Here is a 25987-nt window from a genome sequence, read left to right as displayed (position 1 = left end):
ATAAACGGAGAAATTATGCTTTGAACATTGACAGTTATAAACATCAAATGATTGAATTAGAAACTTTATTTACAGGCATAAACAAAGCAAGTGCACATTTTGCAGAGAATCCTTTATCCAGGTTATGTTTCATTGAGCAAGCTGTCTGTAAAAACACACGGTATGAAAAAAGGTTACAATTATAAATCATTTCCGTTTATAAAGCAAAATGATATAAATAGAAAATATCATCATTTGTGATAAACATTGACAAAAACTTACACGTGTCATCTTGATAATGATGAACTTAATGTTGTGTTTCCATTAGAAATCAAAAACGCTAACTTTGCAAACTGACTTGTTCTGTTAAACAGCAGCCACATCATCTTTCTTTTAAATTAACTAAACCCGTAACCATATCTGTAAAACTGTTTACTGTAATTGGACCCGGGAAATGCAAGGCAAGATAGAGAATTTGTTTTTTAGAAAAACTGAGTCAGAACTATTATTCGTAATGCACATTTAGTCCCCATATTGCACATTTGTAATTTCTCCTACTTGGCATTTAAAGTGTATTATTACGGAGCATGAAAAGGAGCTTTTGGCTCATCTAATGATCGAGAAAAAGGCACAATTGGTTGCAAAATCTCAATAGCACAGGTCTGGTGCTCCCTCATCAGTGTATTGATTAAACTTCACATTTGTTTGAATGAAAATAACCTATAAAAGGTCCGCGTACCTTGTCTTTTACATTTGTCTCTCTCGCATATTTCTCATGCGCGCACACACACGCACACACACACACACACGGAGAATCATTAATACAAACATTGTGAAAATTGAATTGCACATTTGCACTGCAAAGCAACGGAGATCCTTTCCGCTCTTCTGCGCTTTGAGTCTCGTGTTCATTCCACCGTCACAGACTTGGCCAGGTTTCTGGGACAGTCCACCTGCAGAGAAGCCAAATAGTGATCGATGTATGTATGTTTGTTAAAAATAGATCTTTTCAATTGTGAGTCATTACGGGGAACGTATCAACTCTAATACAACAGAAGCCAAGAACCTTATATGCATGGACGCAATATCCAAATAGGGACCAAAAGCCAAAATAAAGCATCTGTTCAAGTTTGAACCATTTTTTGATAACTCTGGCCTACAAAACATAATGCCCGGAAAATACGCTAGTTATTCGTTCATTCAATTTCTGAACCGCTTGTCTTCACAAGGGTCGCGGGAGTGCTGGAGCTTATAACTACGGAGACGCCCGATTCCGTGGCCAGCCAATCGCAGGGCATGAGGAGACAAACAACCCATCGCTCATAGCTAGGGGCAATTAGCCTAGCGTGCATGTTTTTAGGATGTGGGAGGAAAGTGGAGAACGCGGAGAAAACCCACGCAAGCCCGGGAAGAACACGCAAACTCCACGCAGTGCGGACCGACCCGAGATGGAACCCCCGACCCCAGAAGGCCGAAGCGCTAACCACTTGTTGGCCATGCGGTAGTTAGTTTCATCACCATTTTTCTGTAAAGTTTATAGAACTTTTGTGGAGCACACACGTCCAAAACGTGGGACTCACATCAAATCCCCGAAGTACAGCCAAGTGGAAGGACAGGAGCTGGAGGGGGATGACGCTGAGGATGCCCTGCAGACAGTCCACGGTGCGCGGCAGCTCGATGGTGCGATACGCATTCATGGTCACGTCGGTGTCGTCCTGACAACAGAGGATGATGGGCCGGCCCTGAACAAGAGTCGCCAGCACACATGGTTAACCACGCACGCCATCGCGTCGGCCCGGATCGAAGACGACCCCGACGGGGAGACCACGGCCGCAGACGGCTTCCGAGACTTACCGAGCGAGCGGTGACTTGTTGCAGGGCGTTTTGACACTTTGTGTAGCAGGCGTCTTTCATGACGATCATGATGACCGGCATGTGTTTGTCGATGAGAGCCAGAGGGCCGTGCTTCAACTCGCCTGCCAGGATGCCCTCCGAGTGCATATAGGTGATTTCTTTAATTTTCTGGCACAAAGTTGTAAACAAAGCAAGTTTGGATGGATTTCCATTCCATGGTGCCCAACGAATGGATACATCAGGCCAGATCCATTGATTTCCCCAGTCCTAGCTACCAAGCGTACGTCTTTGCGTACGTCTTTCATGGCATGCTGGGCCGGTGAGCGCGAGCGAGCGCGACTTACCAGTGCCCCCTCCAGGCATGTGGCGTAATTGAAACCGCGGCCCATGACCAGAAGAGACCTCTGCTGGTAAAGCTCCTCTGCAATGAGTTTTATCTTCTCATCCATGGACAAAACCTTTCGGATCTGATCTAGGACACACAAAGTGGGACGACTTTGAGAAGTTTGAAGGAGAAAATGAACAGCTAGGCATTATTAGAAACGCTGAACTTCATCTTATGGTGAACAGATTTCACTCCATTTCAAATTCTTCCCCTCATTTACCGTACGTAGCGTACGTAGCGTATTTACGTGCTGCCAAGTCACTTACACAAAATGAAATATTGAACTTGACTTCCCACTGTGGAGTCATTCAAAATGCTTCTAATAATAATGGTGCCGGTTTGTTACCGGTTCCCAGAGGGCCCCTTTTTACTTTCTTTTCACAGTTTGTACTTGGCTGGACGGTGGCTTTCGTTTGGGCTTCCAGATGGAAATGAAAGGAATCATTGCGCAGCGTTTCTCGGAACGGCCCTCGAACGCAACGTACCCCCCGTATCGTTGAGTCACCGTGAGAAAAGAGAGGCCCAATTTCGTCAGTTTTCCCAAATGGGTGACAACAAAGAGCCGCTGCTATTTGATGCTTGTGTTGCAATCACGGGCTGCACACACCAACCCGCACAGTGCTTTTATGACCAACCGTCACTTATGGTCAAAAGAAATGACCAATCGGAAATATCCCTTGAAATTCATGGTTCTAATAGGGAGTACAAAAGTGTTACTACACTGAAAAATCATGGCACGTGGCATTTCTGACCTACTCTATGAATCCAAAGGATGGTCTGCTGGATTACCGAAATCGTGCGTGCGTTGCCTGCACGTTGACAAATTCAAAAAGGAAGTCACGTGAGCGCTATAACCAGGAAGTGCGTCCGTAGCGGTCTAGATGCAATAATGGCGTGAGATACACAGGTCGGTCTCAAGGCTGATATTTTAATGATCGACTGCAAGACCTTCAATCAGCCTTAACAACTACTGGAATGTGCTGACATGGTAAACGCTACCAACACATGTATCAAGGCTCCAGTCAGAGCACCGTTTAACTACGGCAAGATGGCGGCGCCTTGAGTAAGCAATGGCAGGCACAAGTGAGTTTTTTTCATGTTTTATGCAAGATACGTTGTTTTTTCCTTGAATTTCATTGAGAGACAACAAAATAAATTTTGTTTAGCGTTTGATCTGTTTATCTTTTCTCTATTTTGAAATGAATGACCGTATCGGGCGCATTGTCTTATGTCGTTTGGTGCATGTCAAGTCTAATTTGTGCGCATATAAGCCGTCAGTCATGGTTTTTTTTTGGGAGCGACAAATACGGCGGGAAAATACGGTCATAGTCACACATCAGTGGATGCCTTTCCTGCTAATGAGTAGCATTGTAGCTGTGTGTGGTGGCGTTACCAGGTAGTTCTTGGAGGCTGTTAATGATCTCCAGTCTTCTGGTTTGTAGGGAGATCCTGTCCTCGCTCATCATGAGACCAAACATGGCGAGTGCCACAAACTGACTGGTGTACGCCTGGATGACAACAAATACCATGACATCATCAGGAGCACGTCTCGGGAAGACGGATCCGTGCTTCGGCAGCTTCACCTTGGTGCTAGCGACTCCAATCTCAGGTCCGGCGTTGACGTGGACTCCGCAGTCGGTCTCTCTGCAAATGGAGCTTCCCACTGTGTTGGTGATGCCCACCGTTAAAGCGCCCCTCTCCTTACAGTAGCGCAAAGCCATCAGGGTGTCTGCCGTCTCTCCTGAAAGTGAGTGAAAAGAATTTAGAAATGGGTTTACGACAAGTGGGTGACAGGGGTGCTCAAACCGCCTCGCTCCAAGATCTACTTTTCAAGGAGCCGACCTCCCGCCATCCTTTTTTTCCCCGGGCGGGCCGACGATAAAGCTCAGCAGTTATGTATGCTGACCTACTTAAGAAATGACCAAGTCAAAATGAGCTTTCTATCCATATATTTCAGATGAAATATAGTGAGGATTCTTACAACTGTTATGTTGATGGAAGTTGCATAACCATATTTGTACTGGGACAGCCAGCGTCCATGCTAGAAGCGTCCGAGGTCAATGTATCACTTAATCACCGACTCTCTTAGCTCGTTTATTTTAGGCGAGGGTCGGGCTTGGGGTTAGGGTGGACATCATGAGCACCCCTAGCCGAGTGTTATTGGTGTTGTGGTCACCTGACTGGCTGATGAAGAAGCAGACGTCATCTCTGAAAACAGGTGTGTTCCGGTCCAGGAAGTCACTGGCCAATTCCACCATGACGGGGAGCTCCGTTAATTCCTCCAGGACCTGTCTGGTCTGAAACGGTTCGACGAGAAGGCACTTGAGTATGGCGTCGTACCGGAAACAATCTTGGACAATCCCCCAGATGAACGTACGGCGACGGTGGCGTGGAAGCTCGTGCCGCAGCCGATCAGGATCAGACGTCTGCAGCGCTTGATTTCTTTCAGGTGGTCCTTCAATCCTCCCAGAACCACTAAAGGAGAGTCAAAGGAGAAAGGCCGCATGACCCGCCCGCTTTGGCACGCGCCTATGCCATTGACGGGTGGGATTTAGTCAGAAATAACGGTTACCAACCAGTCTTGGAGTCAAAACAAATGCGGCCTCTCATGGTGTTGACCACTGACTCTGGCTGCTCAAAGATCTCTTTCTGCATGAAAGAATCAAAATTTCCTGCAAATGGTAGGGAATGACATTAATATGTGCACCGTAGCATGATGTATTAGGGGCGGGAGCCTCTGGCTAGCTGGCGATGCGATGCGATGCGATACGATACGATTTACGTTACGAGGCTCACGGTGACGATTAGCTCGTGCTACGGTGAAACGCGGACGGCTCCGAAAATCATTCGCCGATATTCTACAATGCAAAGAATGAACGGAAAAACAAACTCTTTTCAACATTCTGCTGTGGATTTCAGTAGGTTTAACACTGGCAGACGCCCAATCCATTTGAAGTGGGAGGGTGGCAGGGAATGAAAAGACGTCTGTGGCCATCCAAGGCAGCCAGTGCCTTTATTTTCGGTCACTTCCTGTTGATTTTGGATTGGCTGCTAACCGATTCAGGGTGTTCCCTCCCCACTGCCCGTAGTTCCGGCACCCCCGTGACCATCATGAGGATAGTTTATTCTCACTCGGCTGTTCTATTTTGCTCAAAACTGGAAAACGGTACTTGTATTAACTGCTTTGAGCCAGGAGAGGGGGAGCAAGCATACGTGAAATCATATGTGAAATCATTTGAAATGGCTGACCTTTCATTATTTGCTGCAGTTCCATTTTAAGTGTTTGGATGGCCCGCACGGGATCCTCGCCGGCCTGCCGGTTCATTCTGTGGATAGAAAGTTGGCCTCCTCTCACCACGGCGATGTCATCGTCTTCCAAGTACAATACTTTGTTGGTATGTTCGATAATGGCACTGCAAATCGGGAAGGAAACGGCCGTGTTTACAAGACGCAACAATCCAAAAGCGGGCCACTCATTGTCAATTGCAGTTCGAAGTCACATTTTCTAAATATGGGAAGCCAGACAAAAATGGACAGACGGTCTAACACGAGGATGGGCAAACTATTGCGCAAAGGGCCGTCCGTAATGGGTACGGGTTTTGGTTAAACTTCATAAAGAAGATACCTTTTTTTGGTTACTAATCTGGTGTCCTACAAGTGCAATCAGTGTATTGCAGTCAGGTGCGTGTGGTTTCAGCACAACCCCCATTGGCGTCAAGTGTCTGTGCCTGGCGGCCCAGTGGCTCGCTCGCTCGGCCTTCAGGACCCTGGACTCTAACACTACTCATTTGATGTGGAAATGAAGGATAAAGCACTAGACAACTAGTAAAATCATTGTTAAAAAGAAAAACTTTATGGGGTGCGCGTGATGATCGTCAAACATCTTTATTATTCATTTAATACCAAAGATGTAAATGTTTATACAGCCTTGTTTAACTTTGATTTCTTGACAAAGACAGGCTTTCATAAATCAGCCCTCCTCCTCCTCCTCCTTCTCCCGAGTCCTCCCAAATAAAATGTTTGCTTTGCTGCGGGCTCGGGCCTGCAAATCAAGTTCATTGGTCAGGCTCGGGCTGGATATTTTTTTTTATTTAGGCCTGATCTTAGCTCTAGCGCCACCTAACAGATTGCACCCTGGGCGGTCGCCTTGACATGGAAATGAGGGATAATGCTGCAGACAATTATTTATATCATTGAAAAAACGTTTTAATTTTTTATTAATTTGGTGTCCTGCAAGTGCAATCAGTGGATTGCAATCAGGTGCGTGTGGTTTCAGCACAACCCCCGTTGGCGTCAAGTGTCTGTGCCTGGCTCGGTTGGCCTGATCTTAGCGCTAGCGTCCCCTAACAGATTGCACCCTGGGCGGTCGCCTTGACGTGAAAATGAGGGATAATGCGCCAGACAATGAGTAATATCATTGAAAACCCATTTTTTCTTTTTCTTTTTTGATGCGCCCCCTAACAGATTGAACCCTAGGCAGTCACCTTTATTGCCTGCATGCAGCAAAAAAAATTTAAAAAAGGAGCGGGCCTAACCGTTAATTCTCACCTGGCGTCAGACGCAAAGTAATACTCCACCGCCCTGCCATCTCCGACAGAGTTCATCGTGCCACCGGGGCGGTTATGATTGTTCATTTCCTGGATGTCATCCTTTTGGAGAGCTGCGGGATCATAAATCATGAGTTAAGTTAAGTCAAGAGTTCTTCCATCCAACCAAAAAAATCAAGACTTAACGGCCAAGTGGCTTCTGGCGACAAATGAAATGGATACCCACATGCAGTATTTGGGCTTTTGTCGTGACAAAGCTGCAAAATGAGTGCGTTCAAACATTGAAATAAATCCAGTGACATGATCACTGGAAGTACTAGTTTGTTTAGTTTATTATCATGCATCAACCACAAGATGCGCAAGGGTTGTTTGTTTTTTTAACGAGCGTAAAATTTGACACACCCATGCTTGTTCTGCCCTCACCCAAGAGACTTTGAACCGGTGAAGAAAGCATACATAGTTCCGGACAGCTGAGAGAGAGACAACACGGGCACATTGAGACGCTGCTAAATAGGAATACGTATTAATAAATAAGAGGCCCGTCTTTCATCAAAAAAAAAATAATTTCAACATTGAGCTGGTTCTTCACAGAAAGCTTGTGAATGTTTTTCTTTTAGGAAACGCTGTTACGCGTCATTCCAGAATTGGAGGACGTTCACACTTCAAAAATCTTGGAAAATAAGCCTTCACTTTGTAAAAAAAAAAAAAAGATCACAAAGAAGTAAAAACAACGGGGAGGGAAGTGAGTTATGTTGTTGCGCATGAGCCGTTACAAGACACACAAGCACGCACATTCCAAGCAACAGCCAATTAAGAGTTAGCATTTATTTTTGCACACTAGCGCAAAAACATCATTAACAAACAAGGCAAAGGTAGATTTTTTTCCCCTCTTTGGGGGGTAAAAGAGTACTTACCACCCTTGTATTGGACGGGGATGTGTTTGGTCGACAGCTCGTGTTCGCTTCGAACGCCGATAAGCAACGGGCTTCCTCTTCTGAGAGAAATGAAAAATGGATGGCGGATCAATGAACCATTTCAATGACGCTAGTACACCATTTTTAGCTCATTCAGACTGTGTCATTAAATGGGTTCTTTTTTGGTGTTAAAACCAGATGTGGCCAAGCGCACTTTGCCCCATTTCGTATCCGCAGTCACGTTCGTTCTTTCGTCCCGTCAAAACGGCGACGTCAATGGAAATGAAAAAGAAACCTTTAAAAAAACTGGCATAACCCCCCCCCCTAGACAAGTCGATCCATAAAGACTGCGAGCGACCGCGACAAGAGCTGCCTCCAATCGGTACCCATGCGTTCTTTTCGATGTGGGAGCAATGGCCCAAAAAGTCCACCCTAAGTGCGGCTTATACCTCATTTATTTCACTCTTCATTGCGCAATTTTGGGCCAGTGCGACTTACAGTCCAAAAAAATACGGTCAATTCCGACTGGTGGTGCAAATCCACCCCCTTGACGGACATTTACAACGTAGCCAATATGAGTGTCTGATTAGATACACAACCTAAGAAATGGGAATGAGATAAGAAGACATTTTGTTGATTCAGGGTCATTTCCTAAGCAGCTACTGCCAATTTACAGTATCTTACGTCATTTTATATCCATGAGCTCCTTCTTTCTGACCAACCAATTCCCCTTTGCTCGTGCTGGCCTCTCCCTAACCGGGAAAAACATTCGGCCATATAAAACTTAGGGAGTGATAACCGGGAGTCGTGCTGGCAAGGTCCACAAGCCGCAAACTCTTCTCTAATGAGTCAGAGGCGCGAGCGAAGGTGCGAGCGGAGGCCCGATCTGAGGCCCGGTCCGAGGCCCGGTCGGGTCGGAGGCCCCCCACCCCCAAGAAAGAAGGGGTCGGTCAGAGGAGGAGCCGGAAAAACCAGGGCCCACAAAATAATAAGCAAGGGGAAATCAAATTTGCGTCTTACCACGTGATCGGAAAACAACCACGTCATTTTCAAAGGCTCCCCATCATTTAGAAAAATAGCGGCTTTAAAATCTGTTGATTTATTTTGACGTATCGACTCATTGGCATCGGAACCAAAGCGAGAGAGACGTCCAATCTCGTTTGACGTTGCACCGAAATATTTAAACGTCATTTGCTGCCAACCTTTTTTTGTGCTGCTCCACTGATTAGCAAAAAAATCATGTTTACGCCAATAACCATCTTGTATGGCTTTAATATCGGATAGCTTTGTTGAAATTGAATTGGGAGAGAAACAAAAGACATTTAGATGTGTGATTTTGTCCCTTCTTAATACGTTTCCGGTACCCATTCGGGACTCGGTATCGGCCAATCGGCCAAACCAGGGGAGTGGACTCGCGTCCAAAAACTTGCCATCGGGACCTCCCTCAATAAAACACTCGGCGTTGTCTTTCCAGGTCTTAAAAGCAAAGCTTGGCTGGACTTTGGAAACAATTCCCAAAAACACAAAAGCCTGAGCCGCAAGAAGCATCCGATGACTCAAACAAAGGCGGCGAGTGAACCCAAGTACAGCTATGAATCATACTGAGGATTGCTTCACATGGGTGGCTCCTCAGAAAGAAAGAAAGAAAACGCTGCAGCCCTCCCCCCAGACTTCACGTCGGCGACCGCACGGTGACGTACGGGAGTGTTTGTTGGTGTCAAAACTAACCTGGCAACCACGGCCTCTGATGGAAAATGGCGACTTTTGAACACCAGAGCAAAAGCTCCTTCCTAAGGCAAGACAAAAAACACAAAAACAAAAAAAACAGTTTAAAGGCTTACCGTTATGCGATGGAACATTTTGGGTCAAAACAGATGTTTTTGAACGTTTTCCTTCCCGATTGGGCAAATACGCTTCCGGAAAAGAGTTCGGGGGGGCCAGAGCCAAATTACGCGGGGGGGTGGGTGGTTCTGCGTCAAGGACGCCATGTTTCGCAAGCGCCGCGGTGGACGGGAGTACGTCTGGCTGACGTTGCGCTAGCTCGGGGGCGGCTACGTTTTGTCGTGGTGGCGAGCCGCCGGTCCCAGGGGATATGAGCGTCTGGTTGCCATTACGCCCAAAAGGGACGCTAGCCAGAAAAGGCGCTCACGCCCAAAATTGACGCGGCGGAAAATAACCCGCCGATCTATCAAATGGTCGACGTCACCGATGTTTTCCGCCACGCTTTCGGCGCGGTTGTCACGGAGACCGCTTTGTGATGGTCTGCTGTGCTTTTAACAGGCAGGCAGGCAGGACGTAGAAAAACGCGCAAGACATATTTGAAGAAGGCCAGCGACGGTGACGTCGACAACGTGAGCGGGGGCCGGGGTCTCGTCCACTCTACGTGTAAGCAAGTGGTATTGGAGTTGCAATTTTGGGGACCAGTTTTTTCCAATTGATCCAAAACCGAGAACAAACATTAGAGATGTAACAGTAAAATAGGGAACAACATGCAAAATAAGCATCTGTTCATGGAACATAATACTTGTTTTGAACCTTTGTGCTTTTGCTTTGTTGTTCTGTCTAATCACCCTCTTGCTACTGTCACAATGAAATTTCCCAAATACGGGATGAATAAAGTTATCCAATCCAATCCAACTGCTATATAATCAAAAAAAAAAAGTACAACTGTTGAGTATGCCTAGGTGTGGAGAGTAGACAGAAAATAATCGCACAACGTCGAACAAACACACGGGGTTTAAACACACAGACGGGAGTTGATGACAATCACAAACACCTGGGTCAAACAAGGGAAGGAGAGCCAGAAAGGACACAGCAAGCGAAACTCATGAACAATCACGCGGACAAGACACACAAGGAAAAATGCCCAATTACGCCTAATTAACCCCAACAACATTTTATTAAAGACATCACTCTCACTTGAGGAGAAGTCTCAGGCCCAACCAAACGACCAAAAAAAAGCACCTTATAGTTTGGCGTGGCTACAGCAGGGATGAAACCGAACGACTGGCGTAAAAATCCAAAAGACTATCAAAACATGATGTGCCACTCACCAGCTGCTTAATGACCCTCTCCACCAGCGTAGAGAAGCTGACGCCGTCATCCTCCCGGTCGTCGTAAACGTATTTGATCAACTTGGGGATGACTTCTGTATCCGTCTCCGACTCAAATGCATATCCCTTGGTGACCTGAGAAGGTTCCGAGACGCCGTGTGCATGGCAAATGAGTACCAAATTTGCCTCTTAAACATTCGGCCAAAGGCTATTGACTTACCAGATAGGCTCTTAGCTCTTTGTAGTTAGTGATGATGCCATTGTGAACCACGACAAACTCTGTCCAAGAGATTGGAGATGGGAAAAGGGCTTATAGGACATACCTGTCAACTTATAGGTTTCCCCGTATGTTATACGCTTTTTGATCATTTCAAATTGTGTACGCCGTAGAACAACTTTTGTACGGGAAGAAACCTTTTTTTTTTTTTTTCAAAAAGTCCATTTTATGTAAAACCCATCTCGTTTTACCCCGGTCACTGGTAGCAGCCCAAAACGTCATCGTCGACTACTAATATTGTCATGCTTTTAGCTCTATATGCGCATTCCCCTTTGACCCGCGCGCCTTTTCACTTTAGAAATATGGGAATTGCAATCAATAATAAGCGGCGCAATTGGCTGAGGTTGACAGGTATGTTATCAGCTACAATAACGGTAGATCAAGTTTTTGTGACTTTTTGGGGAATGTACCATTCTTAGTGTCGGAGCGGTGCGGGTGACTGTTGAGTACGCTGGGTTCTCCGTGTGTGGCCCAGCGAGTGTGAGCCAGGCCAAAATGCATACACAGTTCCTCTTCTAGGTCCAGATTGTCTTTCTCTGGAGATAAGAGGTGTATACTTTTCAAGTCAAGAGTCAATGAGGTAAAAAACCAAAACAAAGTGTTACAATGCTTGGAAAGGGAAAGAAAAGAAAAGAAAAGGAAGAAAAACTGACTGTGAAGTTCTTCCTCCAAAGCCTTGACCTTTCCCGTCTTCTTGATCAAACAGATGCTTTGGCCGTTGATGTCAGAGCTTTCCTTGCTTTTCCCGTCCACGGCGATGCCTGTGAACCGGCGCCAGACGGGAGATGACATTTATCAGATCTTTTTGGACAGGTCACGCAGAAGAGCACACCTCGATTCCACTTTGATAATTGCCAGGGAGGAAACGTTTGACTTTCTCCGGCAAAGCCGAGGCGGGGCCGAGCCACAGCGGGAAAGTCCATAGTTAGCTTCTTTGGTGCGTTCTTTCTTTTTTTTTGTGCTAGCAAGCCGGGATTTGACAACCAAACATTGCTCAATCGTCGGCCCAAACTAAATGGCCGGGGCTCAAATACGGGCGTAAACAATCCTGGAGCACTCATTTTGATAGGCTTCTCCCTAAATACATTTTGGCCAATCAGAGATTGGCTTTTATGTGGAGATACCTACAAGACACGCCGTGTCTCCATGACAAATTCCGACTCACGTTTACCAACGTACCGCCAAACAATCCCAAAATTGTAGTGACTATATTCAATGAATTGCCAAGGCAGAAGGTGAAATATATATGAAAATATAATGTGATACATTTAGTATTTTAGTATCATTTTGCCAATCTATATGAAAGTGCTCTATGGCAACATCCTGCTCCAACAGGTTGAGCAAACATAAAACGCACATTTATTTACATTGGGATCAGAACACTAATCCCATATTAATGGTAAACACGAGACAGATGTCAAGCACTTGCCGCTTTCAAAGTCAATTGTGAATGTCAGCGTCCATTTGTGATCGGGGAAGCTCCGGCGGCTACCCGGCGATGGCCAACCATTTGCCGTACAAGGCTCAAAAATCATCTAAAATGATTACGTCGTATGGTGAATTTCAGTGGGACGAGCACTGGTAGATGTCCAATTCATTGGAACTGGGAGCGTGTCCGTTGTTTATGGCCATCCATGGCAGTACATTCATTTTCTTTTTGTCATTTCCTGTTCATTTACGGTCACTTCCTGTTGATCTTGGCACAGAGATCACTTTTTGTTCCGTTTGGGTCACTAAACAGGAAGTGGCCCAGGAATCTTCTTTGAAAAAAATATAATAATGACTCAAAACTAAGTGAAATGGATCTAACATTGCCCAAAAATGAACAGAAAGTGACCTACCTGTAAATGCCCTTAAAAGGACACAGAACCAACCCCCCCCCCCAAAAAAGGTAGGGCCACATTTTCTCTTGGTACAGAGCATTTGCTTCTTTTGAATGTTAGAAAATATTCACTTAAAGCATGTCGTGGCTGTGCACGGGGGCGACGGGGGTGGGTGGGCTTGGCCAGTCTTACCTGCTGAATCGTAGCCTCTGTACTCAAGTCTCTGCAATCCCTTCACCAGTATCTCAAATATCTCCCTCTTGGTGCGAGGCACTCGGTGGTTTAGGTAAGCAAAAATCCCTATAGAAAGGGGACATACAGAGAGGCGCCTTTATACCCACGGACTGCAGCTCAACTATTTGGCGGTGTGAGTGTTTTGGCTGGGGGGGGGGGGGGGAATTTGGGGGTTTGGGGGTCTCCTACCAGGGAGCCAAATCAGCCAGTTCCGCCTCTGCTCGTCAGAATGTGAGGGTAATATGGTCCTAAAACATTCTTATTTGACAATAATAAACTGAAATCTGAGCAGAAGACGTTTGGCAAGGTGAGGAAGGCCAAGTTAACGATTGACTGACTGCTCGTTGGAGTCAAGTGAACACACACACACACACACACACACACACACACACACACACGCACGCACGACAAACTATTCCGATGATAGTACTACTTTCAAGAATCCGAGCGCATCCCAAGTGAGGTTGTCACAACTGGACGGAGTAGTTTTGAACACGTAGCCGTTTCGGAAGAAGCCACCCAGAGATGACGCCCCCTCCCCATAAAAATAAAAATAATCCAAAGATTTGAAGTTAAATGTACCAATCAAAATACACACAACGAATCCAATTCTATGGAAAGGAACCACGCAGACGAATCCACGACTCCGAGGAGAAGAAGGTCTGGCTACCCACCTACGTTGTCATCAAGTCAGAGGGAAAGAAAAAAATGGAAGAAGAAGAAAAAACAACAACTTACCGCACATGGCTCAAGTTCTCGGGATGTAGATCGATCGAAACGGATCCTAAATTGGGGAAAAGGGAGCGTCTCTGTTAGAATGATGTTGAGCTTCCTCTGGCGTCGTTGCGTTTGGAGACAACGCGATGGCTGCCACGGAGCATTTAAATGTGCCTGCACTTTTTCCTGGAGAGAAAGTTGACACTGCCCGCCCAGTACGACCAGCATGCCTTCCTTCCCACTTTCGAATACACACACGAACATGAACACGAACACGTACACGCACACGAACACGCACACGCACACGCACACGCAGATGTACACGCACACACACACACATCTGGGTGTCTCCTCACGGGACACATGGACCTTAACAGGGTTCAGCGATTCCAGGTCCACACACAATACCCCATTTTTTTCTCCCTATCCACAATTTCGTCACCCTTTGAGCACTGATCACTGCAAAATTCTATTTTGCCTCGAGCTGCAAACCGACAAAAAATCCCCATGAATTGCCAACATCTTGAAATTTCAAAACGTATTGTTTTACTTTAAAAAAAAGTCCAATTCACATCATTCCCACATGAAAAAAATTCAAGGAGTTTCAGGGTTTTGTCCAGAATAGGAGAAAAAACCTTCAAATACCCCCCCATGGTCATGCCGTTTTATTACTGTCACACTACTGACTAGTATCTAGATGCAAAAAACCCCACTGACCCAGAAGCCAAGGCGCCTTGTTTGTTTTGGATCTAGCCGACGGTGAAGATTTGGGTTTAGTTTAAAGCGGCGCCTCCCAAAAGGCAGCGGTGGAAAACGGCGGCGTCTCGGCCAGACGGGAAGGCCCAGATTTCCCCTGGTCTCTGGCTCGCGCCAATCTGACCCGGCCGGCTATTTTTATTTGCGAGGCGCTCCCCCGTGAGCAGTCGCTCTGCTCCGCTGAAGAATGAATGAATGAATGAACAAACGGAACGTCATTTTGCTTTTCGCGGCGCTCGCACCGGGAAAGTGGGAGTTTCCCGCTCTTCCATCACACGGCAAAGACGTTTAATGGAAGGGAATTGGAAAGACTCCGGACTTGAAGCCGGAACGAAAGCCATCCATCAGAGAGTGTGCTTCTGGATTTGAGATTAGAACATTTCTTATCTAATAGAGGGCATTTTCTCCCCACTTTTTAACATCTTATCACTCTGGCTATTAAGTGGACTCTGGAATACACGCACCCATTGAGCAGGTCTTATTGAATAATGATTTATGAGTCCTAAATGTCAAGTGGTAAAACCACGCCAGTCCAGAGATTAAACCGTATCGCTGCGTCCGATACGACGTCATTCCGTCGCTTGCGAATGGAGCGACTCCTACGCAAAGACAACACGTGCGTGTCCCTTTAAATGTTTCCAAACGGTGGGATTGAATCTGCACGATCATTTTCATTCGGGCCGTTAGCATTGCTAACGCTAATCAGCGCCATTCCTGCATTTTCTTGAATTGGCTGAGGATCATGAACTGAGGCGACGTGCTGAAATATACAAACTCATTTGCGTTCTTGTCTCACTTAAGGGACGCTAATACATTGCCGTGTTTACAGTGGTTTAATGATCTGATCTCATCTGATCTCATCTGATCTCATCTGAAGGTCATCGTCCACAACACTGAGTTGACGTACCCAGTCAAAGGTTGCAACATTCCTTCTTCTTGCAGGTGATGCCAACGTTTTCTCGACCAGAACTAAATTGAAATGTTTCATTGGCCCGCTGGGTGGAGATTGAGCCAACTGTGGGCGTTAGGCAGGTGTAGGCCCTAAATGCGTCCGTCTCCAGCCAGCCAATCACGGGGCTCAATGAGACAAACAAGCAATCACGCTCACACCCGCGTCCAAGCAGCCTAGCCAGCCGTCGTTTGCGGGTGAGCGAGGAAACCCAAGAAAAGCTACGCGTGGAACATTCCGCACGGGAAGGTGGGAAGTCGCCGGGGATGGGTCGGCGTCCGCCTCGCTCGCGCCTCTGAGACCGAGCATTCAATCCCAAGCGCTTTGGACAGCCCCGTACGAGTACGAGAGGACCAAGGCCTTCGTGTGAACGTTTGAAGGATGTCAAAGCCAGGAAAGACGAGGCCGCCCGCCGCCGCCGCCGCCGCCAACGGCATTCCTAGCTGGGCTTAAAGGCTTAATGATTTTTGCAACGTGACTTTCTTATCCAATAAGATCCCTTTGAAAGGATGTGCACTTTCTGACAATCTTCTCCATGTCACAAAGCGTTAATAACAAACTTTGCCACCACACTTTACGGTCCACTTTAGCTAGCAAACAAGGTAAAGGTACACAACGCATCGCTATATTGTATAAGAGCACAATCAGGGTTTATTGCTATCAAGACATTTTAATCCGTGAAAAAGAAAATCAAATGTGTTTGGTTGGTTTTGAACAGGATGGAAAATATTTGGATTGGCTTGTTTTTGAAATAAATCAACATGCTGCGTCACACTTTGAAGTCAGAAGTGTAATACGTGAGCGAGGGAAGTCAGGAAATGACGCTGCATGGTGAGTGGTTACACTCATTTTTTTTTTTATATTGAATCGACGTCTCCCCAAGCCTGAAAATCAGCCAACGGCTACAACGGGCATTTTTGACTTTAGCACATCGATCAACACAAGAAATGGCGTCTAAATCAATCCTTCCCTGTGTATTTCTTGTCACAGACTGGCAGTACACGCAGAATATGCAGCTCTCTGGTCATGTGGTGTGTGTGTGCGCGCGCGTGCGTGCGTGCGTGCGTACTTGTTGCCTCCCTGTCAACATCTGTTTTGTGTCAGGGGCCAGGGGCCTCCATAGGAGGGCCTTCTTCACTTGTCTTTTAGCGGGTGAGAACAGGACGGTGCCAGATCATGGTTTAATTGTTCTGTTAGTTTCACCAGGGAGTTGTCTATTCTCTTATTGTACGGCAGAACAACAAAAATCTAGTTTTATATTCTTTCTTTTTTTTTTAAGTAAAGAAAGTAATGGAGTGACTTACTTTCATAGCGCTGTTATGTTCAGCTTGGACTGTGGAGCGGGAACCCAGGAGCAGCGGGAAGCAGCCAACAAACGGGAAATTCGGATGCACAACTTAATGGGGAAAAAAGACTTTCAAAAAAAAACACCTTACAAACAATAAAAACTGGGAAAACATGAACAAAAATACAAACTTAAGTGGGGAGGAGGAAAATGGGGGAGACGCACACCGACAAAAGGCAAACGTAACCAAGACAGATTTTTTTTTAAAATTATTATTAAACTGGGCGGGTTTTACGGGGTGATTGGGCTGGAGCCCATCTTGCTCATCTGGCAACTGGAAAGCTGTTTGACCATTGACAAAGGTCATGTGATGTTTAAAGTCTTTGGAAGGCAACCTCTGATTAAAATGCATTCATTTTCCCTTCCGCTTATTCTACCGAGGTTTGTGGGGGTGCTGGAGCTGATACCAAACAACTATGGGGAGTAGGCGGGGCACACCCTGAAGCGGTTGCCAGCCAATCAGAGGGCACAATGAGACCAACAACTTTACAAGTGTTCAACCAACCAGTTTTACGTGCCTGTTTTTGAGAAGTGGGAGGAGACGGAGTACCTGGACACGGGGAGGACTTGCATACACCACACCTGAAGGACCCAGGCCCCGGGGATGGAACCCTCCATCTGAGAAGAGTGAGGCGGACGCGCAAGCCACTGCACCAACGTGCCGCCTGATTAAAATGTATTCACAAAAAAAGGAATCAATGCGTTAAGAGTCCCACTGCTAATACGCACACACACGGAGGCGGTCAGAAAAAAAAGGAACACCCACCCACCAGGAAACACAAAGAAGGAACTTGGATTTTTGGGGGGCGAGTTCACCTCCGGGACAGCTCACGGTGAATCAGGCCCAGATGTGGATGTGTGGACGCAACCCACGTCATCAGGGACCACCTCGAAAATCCCTCAAGACATCTGACTCGGTGTCAAAGGCTTCATCATTCCAGTCATAAATATAGTCCTACATGAACACTTCCCCGTCCGTCCTCTTAGATACTAAATGCGATGGTCAACAACATCGGCCATGTTAACCCAGATGGCCCACGTGTTCCTACTTAGTATTTACGGCGCGCTGTCGTCATCGTGGCGTGTCAAAAACAGGTCATACGGGCGTGGCAGATGGAAAATAGTGGAAAATTGTTTGGGAATTGCCGAGGAAAGAACGCAAGTCGTTAGACGAGAGACGAGAGACGAGAGACGAGAGACGGGGGTCACCCCGCTAGGGTGGTGCTTCTGGTCACACACGCCTGAGTGAGCGAGTGAGGCCATTGGGCGTTTCGAGACCACGTCGTGTCGGGGCCGTAGAAACAAATCCATATGCATTATGTCATGACTGCCAGCACTCTCCACCCTAACTTCTATTTGCCTTTTTTTCTCCCCACCAACGACCCGCAACAGCCACAACAACGACTCACGCTTTACTTCTCATGCGTTTGGACTCTTTTTTTTTAAGCGGGCACATGGACAGAATTGTCGTGGCTAACGTTTACACGTTTCTTCCAAATCCCGTCTTGTCCATCTGGCCTTTTTTTGTCGTGTTCCCACCCGTCCATCACTTTAACTGCAACTAATGACCACCTCTGATGGACATCTTGTCTGGACTCGCTGCTCTCATTTAATGTTCACCTTGACTGGCATGTCAGCTGACAAGCGGCTATTGGATGTAGCCTGTCATTTTGGTCAATATGTTTGGAGAAAGTCAAAGTTGAAACATTGGCGCCGCAGCTCCAAAGCTAAAGTGAGCGCGTTGGCAGGCCGTTGGAAAGTCGTTTTCAAAGTTAGCAGGACCAGCGGCTAGGTAAATGGACAGTGTGTCAGGGGTGCTCAAAACGTCGATCGCCATCTGCCAGTCGATCAGGTAGATTACTGTACATTGACTCCTTGAAAAGAAGACCTCGGAGCAAAAGACAAGTTATGAAAGGTTAAAGCACTATGATGATTGGTATTTATGATATCAATTAAATGTGGATTTAAATGAGGTTAAGCACGATACAACGGACTTTGACCTGGCTGGTCCTCAATTGTCCTCATTGTCGCAATCTCACCAACCAATGTCCGGTCAGGTGACAGGAATTTCCGCTGCGCTGAGTTAATGTGTAACACTTGACCAGTATTTTTGTCCCATTTCGATTTCAAGACATCTAGCGTTTGAGCGATTCCAGGTTCAAATAGTGGTTGGAGCGGGAGATTGCGCTTGCGTCTTCTCCCCGCCTTTTGACCACATTCCAAACAAATCTAGGTCTAGGTTTGTTGAATGGTCATACTGTTCATGCCCAGTGATTGGCTGGTGAGCAGTCCAGGTGTACTTTGCCTCTGGCCAAATTCAGATGGAGTAGGCTCCAGTTCACAAGCCTATAAAAAGCTGTGTAGTGTTTCAAGTGGGCTGGGCAAAAGGCTACAAATGCATCCTTGTGCATTGTGAGCCAACACTGCACCCTTGTGGCCAAAGACTGTAATTACGGACCTTCTTCCCTTCGGTATGGACTCAGGGCGTTCAAATATTCACCTTGTCTGCAATATCATCTTCACCGTCAGTTATTTTGTTTACATGATCATGGCGTTAGACCACACCCCTTTGGAAGAACCAGTTTCAAATGAGATTGGAATACATGCTCAGTTTTGCAATGTTCCTTGAAAAGAATGCCTGAAGTTGACAATTGCATTTTTTCTACAGAGATTTATTTACACGTGCAAGTGGGAGTCTCAATCTCCCTTGTGCAATGACATCAAGTAACCAAGTCAATATTTTCAAAATACAACATTAAGGACAAAAGAAATAATGCAAAACCTGAAGCAAAACAACCACTGCAATGCTTTGTAGCTCTTGTTATAGTTTGTCTATTCAAAAGCAAGTTAAACATACACAATATAGCCAGAATATGAACTAAGAGACAACATGACTTGAAATATATAAATGTTATTTCAGGTCTGGAGTTCAATTTGTTAAGTAATGCAAAGCCAAATATTTCAGAATGAAAAACACTTCTCCAGGCTTTGGAAAAAAAAACTAAACAAAACAAAAATGTCATCTGTCACCTCCTCCTAACAAAACACACAAGCTTTTGAACACATCAACCTCATGCCGCGACTGAAAATTGACGTTTATGCACACGACCGCTCGTATTTGGACCTAGAAATTGGAAGAAATGAAGAGAAAAAAACTTACGTCCAATTTTGTACTTTGAAGGGGAACTGATACGAGGTGGGGGGTTTCTGCCAAGGGGACGACGGAAGGCAGGGAAGCACGTGGAATCGTTGCGCGCCTGCTCAGAAGCTCGAAGGCGTCAAGACGTTCATGTCCCGGGGTTTGAGTTTGTGTGGCCGCGGGGACGCCCGCTTGGGGTCCATGCCGGAAATTTCAATTTTGGGGGGCATCAAGCTGGCGGCGTCGCCCACCGAGAGGCTGTCCTGGCCGCCCGTGCCTGCAATGGTCGAGGACTTCTGCAGGCCAAAGTAGGACTGAAGGGAAAAGCCTGGAAGGAATAGCAAAGGAGAAGGAGGGCTTCAGTGATCGGGCTGGAAATGGGCCGGGGCTTCCTTTCAAACGCCGCTTCTCAAATGGATCAAATACTGCCACAAAAGCAGTAACATTATTATGTTGTCAGTCTTCATTTTTCCAAAGTGGACGCCTTGGGTCGAAAAAGTTCCTTCGAGGGAGCTTGCCCAGGGTTGCATTTTTAAATACGTGCACTTGTACCTCTACTTACAAATGCCTCTAGGTACGATTTTTAGTATTTGCAAATGAGTGACTCGAGATACGAAAAAGAACCAAGTGACAAAATCCCCCAAAAAGTAAATGCATTTCCTTCTCCGTTATTTAATTTGGGAAATATTGTCGCGGATGCATTGATTCTCACTTTAGAACCTCGCTACACTCTATTGGGCTCTCATTGGTTGTCTCACAACAAGCACTATTCATGTTTCAAGATTCTCTCTTACATACCGCGGTCAACCTCGGCTAAATGTTCCCCTTATTAATGATTGCAAAACACACAGGGCACACGGAAAAGTCTAAAATGTACTGCAAAGTGGACGGCTTTCTGACGTCGTCGGGTCATGGGGAAATGCGCGTGCGCATATCATGCTTCAACGCGGATAGATTTTGTATCTTGATATTCATTTTAAGACATTAATAAATCATTTTCTCTCATTTTTGTGGGCTTATCATCTTTCATACAAAATTGGGACACTGGCCAATTTTAAAGGGTTTATTTAGTTGGTAGTTGTGTGAGGACCGTGGAACGAATAATAGAGAATTGACATATAAATTACTGCTCTACTTACAACATTTTCTAGTTACAAAACCGGAACCAATTAATTTCATTCGTAAGTAGAGGTACGACTGCACGTATTTGGAGATCAACTTGGATTTCTTGTTGAGTCAAGATCAATTCCTCGGACTACATTGGGAAATCTCATGAGTGATATTTGGGGCATTTTCACACACACAGAATGTTGTTTTGATTGAAAATGTCCAAATAAAAATACCAACAACATGAGGGCGGCACGTTCAATAACGCAGCGTTGTAGACCAATATATTTCTCCGTTTTGAATGGAGCCAGCCAGCTCGTCATGGACTCACGCGTCGTCGCTCACCTGTGTTGGGTTCGGAGCCTGGGTGAGTGGGGGACTTCTGTACCACGGAACGACTTCCAAAGAAGCTCCACCTGTCCTCTCCTCCCTGGTTTCCACCCATGTCTGCCGTGTGGCTCGCACTGATGGACTCCCCCGCGGCGAGAAAGGGAAGAGGATTCCGCTGGAACCAGCTCCTGAAATCCGGCCCGAGGCGTTACGCGAGTTGCGAGGAGGCCAAGTGAGAAATCGGGAGACCGTTTTAGACGCAAAGCACGAGCGCAATGTGGCGCCTACCTGCGAACGACAGCAGGTGAAGCCAGGGGACTGACACAGGGGGTGACAGACGGCGTGACGGAGGGGGTGACCGAGGGGGTGACGCAGGGGGTGCCACTCGGGGTGGATTGTGCTGATGATGTAGGCCTGTCGTCCTTGAAGTCCCCGATTGTCATTCTCAGCTTCTGTGAGGCAAATATCAAAGGATAAAAACCCATATCTAAACACAAAAAAGCAAAAAAAGTTTCCTCAATGGATTTTTTTTTTTTAATATAGCTATATACAAGATGTAACATCCAAGAACAAAAACTCTAGTTCTGGTGACATGTTGTCGATTAATCATTGATCCACGACTGAGCAAATAGTAGTCGTGGATACACGTTTTCTGCTCAACCTGTTGATAACGTCAGAGGGCGTCAAATTTCCTCGGGACCAATCACCTGTCCCGAAAAATGGGCGTATTGTTTTGATGTTCTCTATGAAAATGCAAATGGACAGTCAGTACTGTAGCAGATTATTATGTAATGAAATTGGTTTGTTGTTTGTTGGTCGAGACATGCCATTATTACTCAACTAAACTGATCGTTTATCAAACTTTTACATTTTGAAGTCATGTGATCACGCGATGTCAAATGTTTTAGGTTTGTTGCTTTTGGAGTACAATCCAATAAAATCAACACTTCTTTAGGTGCCACGAGTACAATTCTAACCCTCATATTGACGTGGGACGAATCCGTTAAATATACTAAAAGTAAGGAATATTAATATTCCACATAAAAGCTTTGGGCATATGTGGACACCAAAGGACGTATTCGTGAATCAAACTGGCCATTAGTGTCGCATAACATCCAGCGAGCTAGCTAGCTGGCTACAACGCAAGCTAACGATGCTACATGTCAACTATACACGAATATTCTCCCAAAAGGCCTGACTCACTTGACAATATCCTCGAGGATGGCTTCCGAATGAGCCCGAAATGTGCACATTTTGCCAAATGTGCCATTTAAAGGCGGTGTAGCCTCCATTCTGACCGTCAGTAGCACACACACGCACACAGAAAAAACAACAACTGCGCGGCCTGCTTCAGTCGTCTCAATGCATCCTATCGTTGGATTCTCAAAATAATTGAAATGGACCTACCTTTTCATAATGATGTATTTTTGACGTTCCCTGACGTTTGCCTTCTTTATTACTCCCATAATTCAAAAGAGCAACGACACAAATGCGAGCGGTGGGACTCTTACAGTTAGCGTCGCCAAGTGAGCTCATAAAAGGATTGAAGCAATCATATCACACGTTGCCTAGCAACGAGTCAGTTACATAATGTGTTTACCAAGAAAGCTTTTTTTCTCCTTTTTTTTTTCTTCTTCAACATAACTCCCACAGTCAGATACATATAACCAAGGGTGACATGTAATGACATTTCCAGTTGAACTATGTAGTTTTTGTATTTTGGGGGGGTATTTTTTTACAAGTGGGCGGCCCGGTGTAGCGAGTGGTTAGCACGTCGGCCTCACAGCTCTGGGGTCCTGGGTTCAAATTCAGGTCATGTACATCTGTGTGGAGTTTGCATGTTTTTCCGGGGGCCTGCGTGGGTTTCCTCCGGGTACTCTGGTTTCCTCCCACATTCTCCCGCAAAAAAACATGCATGGTAGGTTGTTTGGACACTCTAAATTGCCCCTAGGTATGAGTGTGAGAGTGAATGGTTGTTCGTCTCCTTGTGCCCTAAGATTGACTGGTCACCAGTTCAGGGTGTTCCCTGCCTCTGGTCCGGAGTCAGCTGGGATAGGCTCCAGCACCCCCGCCCCCCCTGTTGGCCTTTCTCAAATTTGCATACAGCAACAAAAGCGACATCTACAAACAGGGCGGATACGTTTGTACGTGCCTTTTCTTGCCAATGATACATTTGCATGTACGAAAAGGATTTCCTGGCTCACCTATTGATAATTATCATCGTGAGCCTCGTATTGCAAATTGTATCGTGGGGAAGCCAGGGGTTCCCGCCTCTACTTGCAATTACGGAGTCCCATACTCACGGGGTGTGTTCCATCAGCCAGCCGGCGAAAGCAAGTGTCCTCGGCAGAGAGGCCCTTGTGGGGTTTATAACCAGTATCAATCAGGCCTGCCTGGTGCTCAAAGGTTTGGAGATTCTCCTGGGTCTGTTCTGCAACAACATTCAAATTGCAAACAAAGGGGCCGCTACAACTGCACAATGTACATATCGGTCGGACACGTCGTTAACGTGGAACGTTTTCCCCGGAAGGGAACGGCGGGGACGGCAAAAGATCATCTCATCTCTCTCTCTCACTTACTTATGGCGAGCGAGCTCATGAACGAGCTGGCTTTGGATTTCAGAACGGGAACGGGAGACCTGCTTGGCTCCAATCTTTCCGCGCTCGTCACCTGCCCGCTTCTCACATTGGCCTGGTGGCGGTTACATAAGCAAAGAAAATGAAATGCCGGTACCGGCATACGCCAAAGCTTGGAGATGACCTTCAGAATGTATAACTGCCAATAATCTATTCTGCTTTCCGTGAAAAACCCAACTTTGTGTTGTGTTTCCATCAAGTCGAGTCGCTGGCTATTATATATCCGGTGCGTCAAACGTAGCTCATTTGTACTTGAATACGGGCAAAGCCAATGACGACATGCACACACAAAAAAAGGGAAATGCACCTGTGCCGTCTTCCTGAGGGGGTGTCTCGGGATGACGGGGTCCGTCCAGAAAGCGTTGAAGGCAAAGTCCTCCGGCGGGGAATGCATGGGCATCTCCATTTGCTCGTCGTAGCACATGTTGTGGCGGGTCAGTCCGACGGGAGACGACAGCGCCCCGAAGAGCCCGGACGACGATCCCGATTCTACGGCTAATGGTTAAAACATGCCAATCCGCTTTAGTGTGGATTCCACCAGCATTTGGGCTTGGTGAAATAATGCACGCGCCTAGCTAGGGTCATTCAGGTCAAGATACACAGTGTCCAAGTCATTCCTTTTCACACATGTCTACCAGTTGGACTACCTGGCACGTCCCCCTGTCTTGAGGCCATTTTGACACGGGGTCAGACGAGGTCAGCACCGCTCGCTCGCTCGCTCCACCGGATCCGCCTTCCTTTCGCTCCGGGTTGCGTCTCCTCCGGTGGAGCAGATGAAGCCCGACTTGATGTTCCGTCTGCTCCCGTGCACGCAAAGTTAGCCGAGAAGAGATCTCATTGGCTATCTAGGTCATGGGTAAAACATACCCAACAGACTTGCTTGACTTTACCTCGCAAGGGTGTCCAGTTTCTGACCAGCTTCAAATATAGAGCAAAGGAGAGAGGGAGGGAGGGAGGGTCGGAGGGAGGGAGGGAGGGAGGGAGTAAGGGAAGGAGGGAGGGAAGGAGGGAGGGAGGGACGGATAGAAAGGAATAGGAGGGTTGGCAAGGATTGAGTAGAGAGAGGGGACTTACCGTATTTTCTGGACTATAAGGTGCACTCTTTTGTGACATACACAAGTGCAACTTGTGTTTTTTTAAAAATTATTTTCAGACCGCCAATAGCTTATTATGTTGCTTTCCCCCCTTTGAACCTATAGTCATTTTAAATCTATTTAGCTTGTTGTTACGTTAACATTTGTTTGTACTTGGTTTTGGACAAAAAATTGCCCTCCCAAAAAATGCAACTTATAGCCCGATGCGACTTGTATATACATACATATATATTTTTCCGCTTCACCGTGTATTCTTTGGCTGGTGCCACTTATAGTCCGAAAAGTATGGTAAATCCAACCCCCCCTTTTTTTAACGTCTTTAATAGTCCATGACCCACCTTGTCGATCCAACATACGAAACCACACAAGCACACTTGTGGGAACTTATCTAATGATTTTTAAAAAATGTCATCTTTTTTTGTCACCTGAATTGTGAAATCCAAAATGTTATATTTCAAAATGCTTATAACAAATGGATATCCAACCAAAGTGCCTGCAACTAGACACCATGAGACAGAAATAAAATAGTGGCAAATGAACAAGTCACTGCCTTCTAATTTTATGTCGACTGAAGATGATCCAACATGGGCCTCTGACATGTCAGCTGATTTTAATTTTAAGCGTTAATATAAATGAGCCAATGACAAAAATATGAATTCGGAACACCCAGTACTAGGTTTTACAGTCTGTGCTAATATTTCAATTGAATAAAGTAGCATGCAGGAGGAATAAAATGGCGGTCACCAACCTGCCACTCGTCTGGATCCTCTGGAAATGGAATCTGGCTCCTTTTCTGTCCCTTTTGACCGACGAGCCAGAGGACAAACAGCGCGCCGTGTTTGCTCGTC

General features: G+C 46.2%; 2 protein-coding genes across 5 annotated transcripts; both read right to left on the bottom strand.

Moving 5' to 3' along the window:
* Positions 1-51: 51 nt before the first annotated feature.
* On the bottom strand, positions 52-14035 carry gfpt2 (glutamine-fructose-6-phosphate transaminase 2). The gene is made up of 19 exons (XM_077610344.1): positions 13805-14035; positions 13025-13132; positions 11663-11770; positions 11420-11545; positions 10953-11011; positions 10733-10867; positions 9408-9469; positions 7680-7759; positions 6767-6878; positions 5468-5631; positions 4795-4890; positions 4596-4693; positions 4395-4515; positions 3802-3959; positions 3612-3726; positions 2178-2305; positions 1834-2001; positions 1560-1721; positions 52-932 (listed from the first exon to the last, which is right to left on the bottom strand). Exons 1-19 carry the CDS (start codon positions 13809-13811, stop codon positions 888-890), a joined length of 2052 nt encoding a protein of 683 aa, XP_077466470.1. The 5' UTR covers positions 13812-14035; the 3' UTR covers positions 52-887.
* A 5449-nt stretch (positions 14036-19484) lies between these two features.
* Positions 19485-25919, bottom strand: LOC144082573 (putative monooxygenase p33MONOX). 4 transcript variants are annotated; one of them, XM_077609824.1, is made up of 9 exons: positions 25888-25919; positions 24936-24963; positions 24693-24842; positions 24353-24540; positions 23989-24100; positions 23713-23840; positions 21698-21861; positions 21425-21597; positions 19485-20300 (listed from the first exon to the last, which is right to left on the bottom strand). In XM_077609824.1, the coding sequence occupies exons 3-9, from the start codon at positions 24718-24720 to the stop codon at positions 20095-20097; spliced, it is 999 nt and encodes a 332-aa protein (XP_077465950.1). In that variant the 5' UTR covers positions 24721-24842; positions 24936-24963; positions 25888-25919; the 3' UTR covers positions 19485-20094. The 4 variants fall into 4 exon arrangements, with proteins under 4 accessions (XP_077465950.1, XP_077465951.1, XP_077465949.1 ...); XM_077609825.1 differs by having other exon boundaries at positions 24913-25912; XM_077609823.1 differs by having other exon boundaries at positions 24936-25912.
* Between the last annotated feature and the right edge of the window lie 68 nt (positions 25920-25987).

Source organism: Stigmatopora argus, chromosome 9 (genome assembly GCF_051989625.1).
Source record: "Stigmatopora argus isolate UIUO_Sarg chromosome 9, RoL_Sarg_1.0, whole genome shotgun sequence".
In the NCBI taxonomy this organism is placed as follows: Eukaryota; Metazoa; Chordata; class Actinopteri; order Syngnathiformes; family Syngnathidae; genus Stigmatopora; species Stigmatopora argus.
This window is presented reverse-complemented; position numbering and strand designations above follow the sequence as displayed.

Coding starts and splice junctions, on each gene's coding strand:
- LOC144082573 (XM_077609824.1), bottom strand. CDS start 24,720: ATGGCCTCAAGACAGGGGGACGTGCCAG. Junction 24,541..24,692: donor AAGACAGGGGGACGTGCCAG/GTAGTCCAACTG, acceptor TTTAACCATTAG/CCGTAGAATCGGGATCGTCG. Junction 24,101..24,352: donor CCCTCAGGAAGACGGCACAG/GTGCATTTCCCT, acceptor AACCGCCACCAG/GCCAATGTGAGAAGCGGGCA.
- gfpt2 (XM_077610344.1), bottom strand. Junction 3,960..4,394: donor CTTCTTCATCAGCCAGTCAG/GTGACCACAACA, acceptor ACTCACTTTCAG/GAGAGACGGCAGACACCCTG. Junction 2,002..2,177: donor CATGCCTGGAGGGGGCACTG/GTAAGTCGCGCT, acceptor ACTTTGTGCCAG/AAAATTAAAGAAATCACCTA.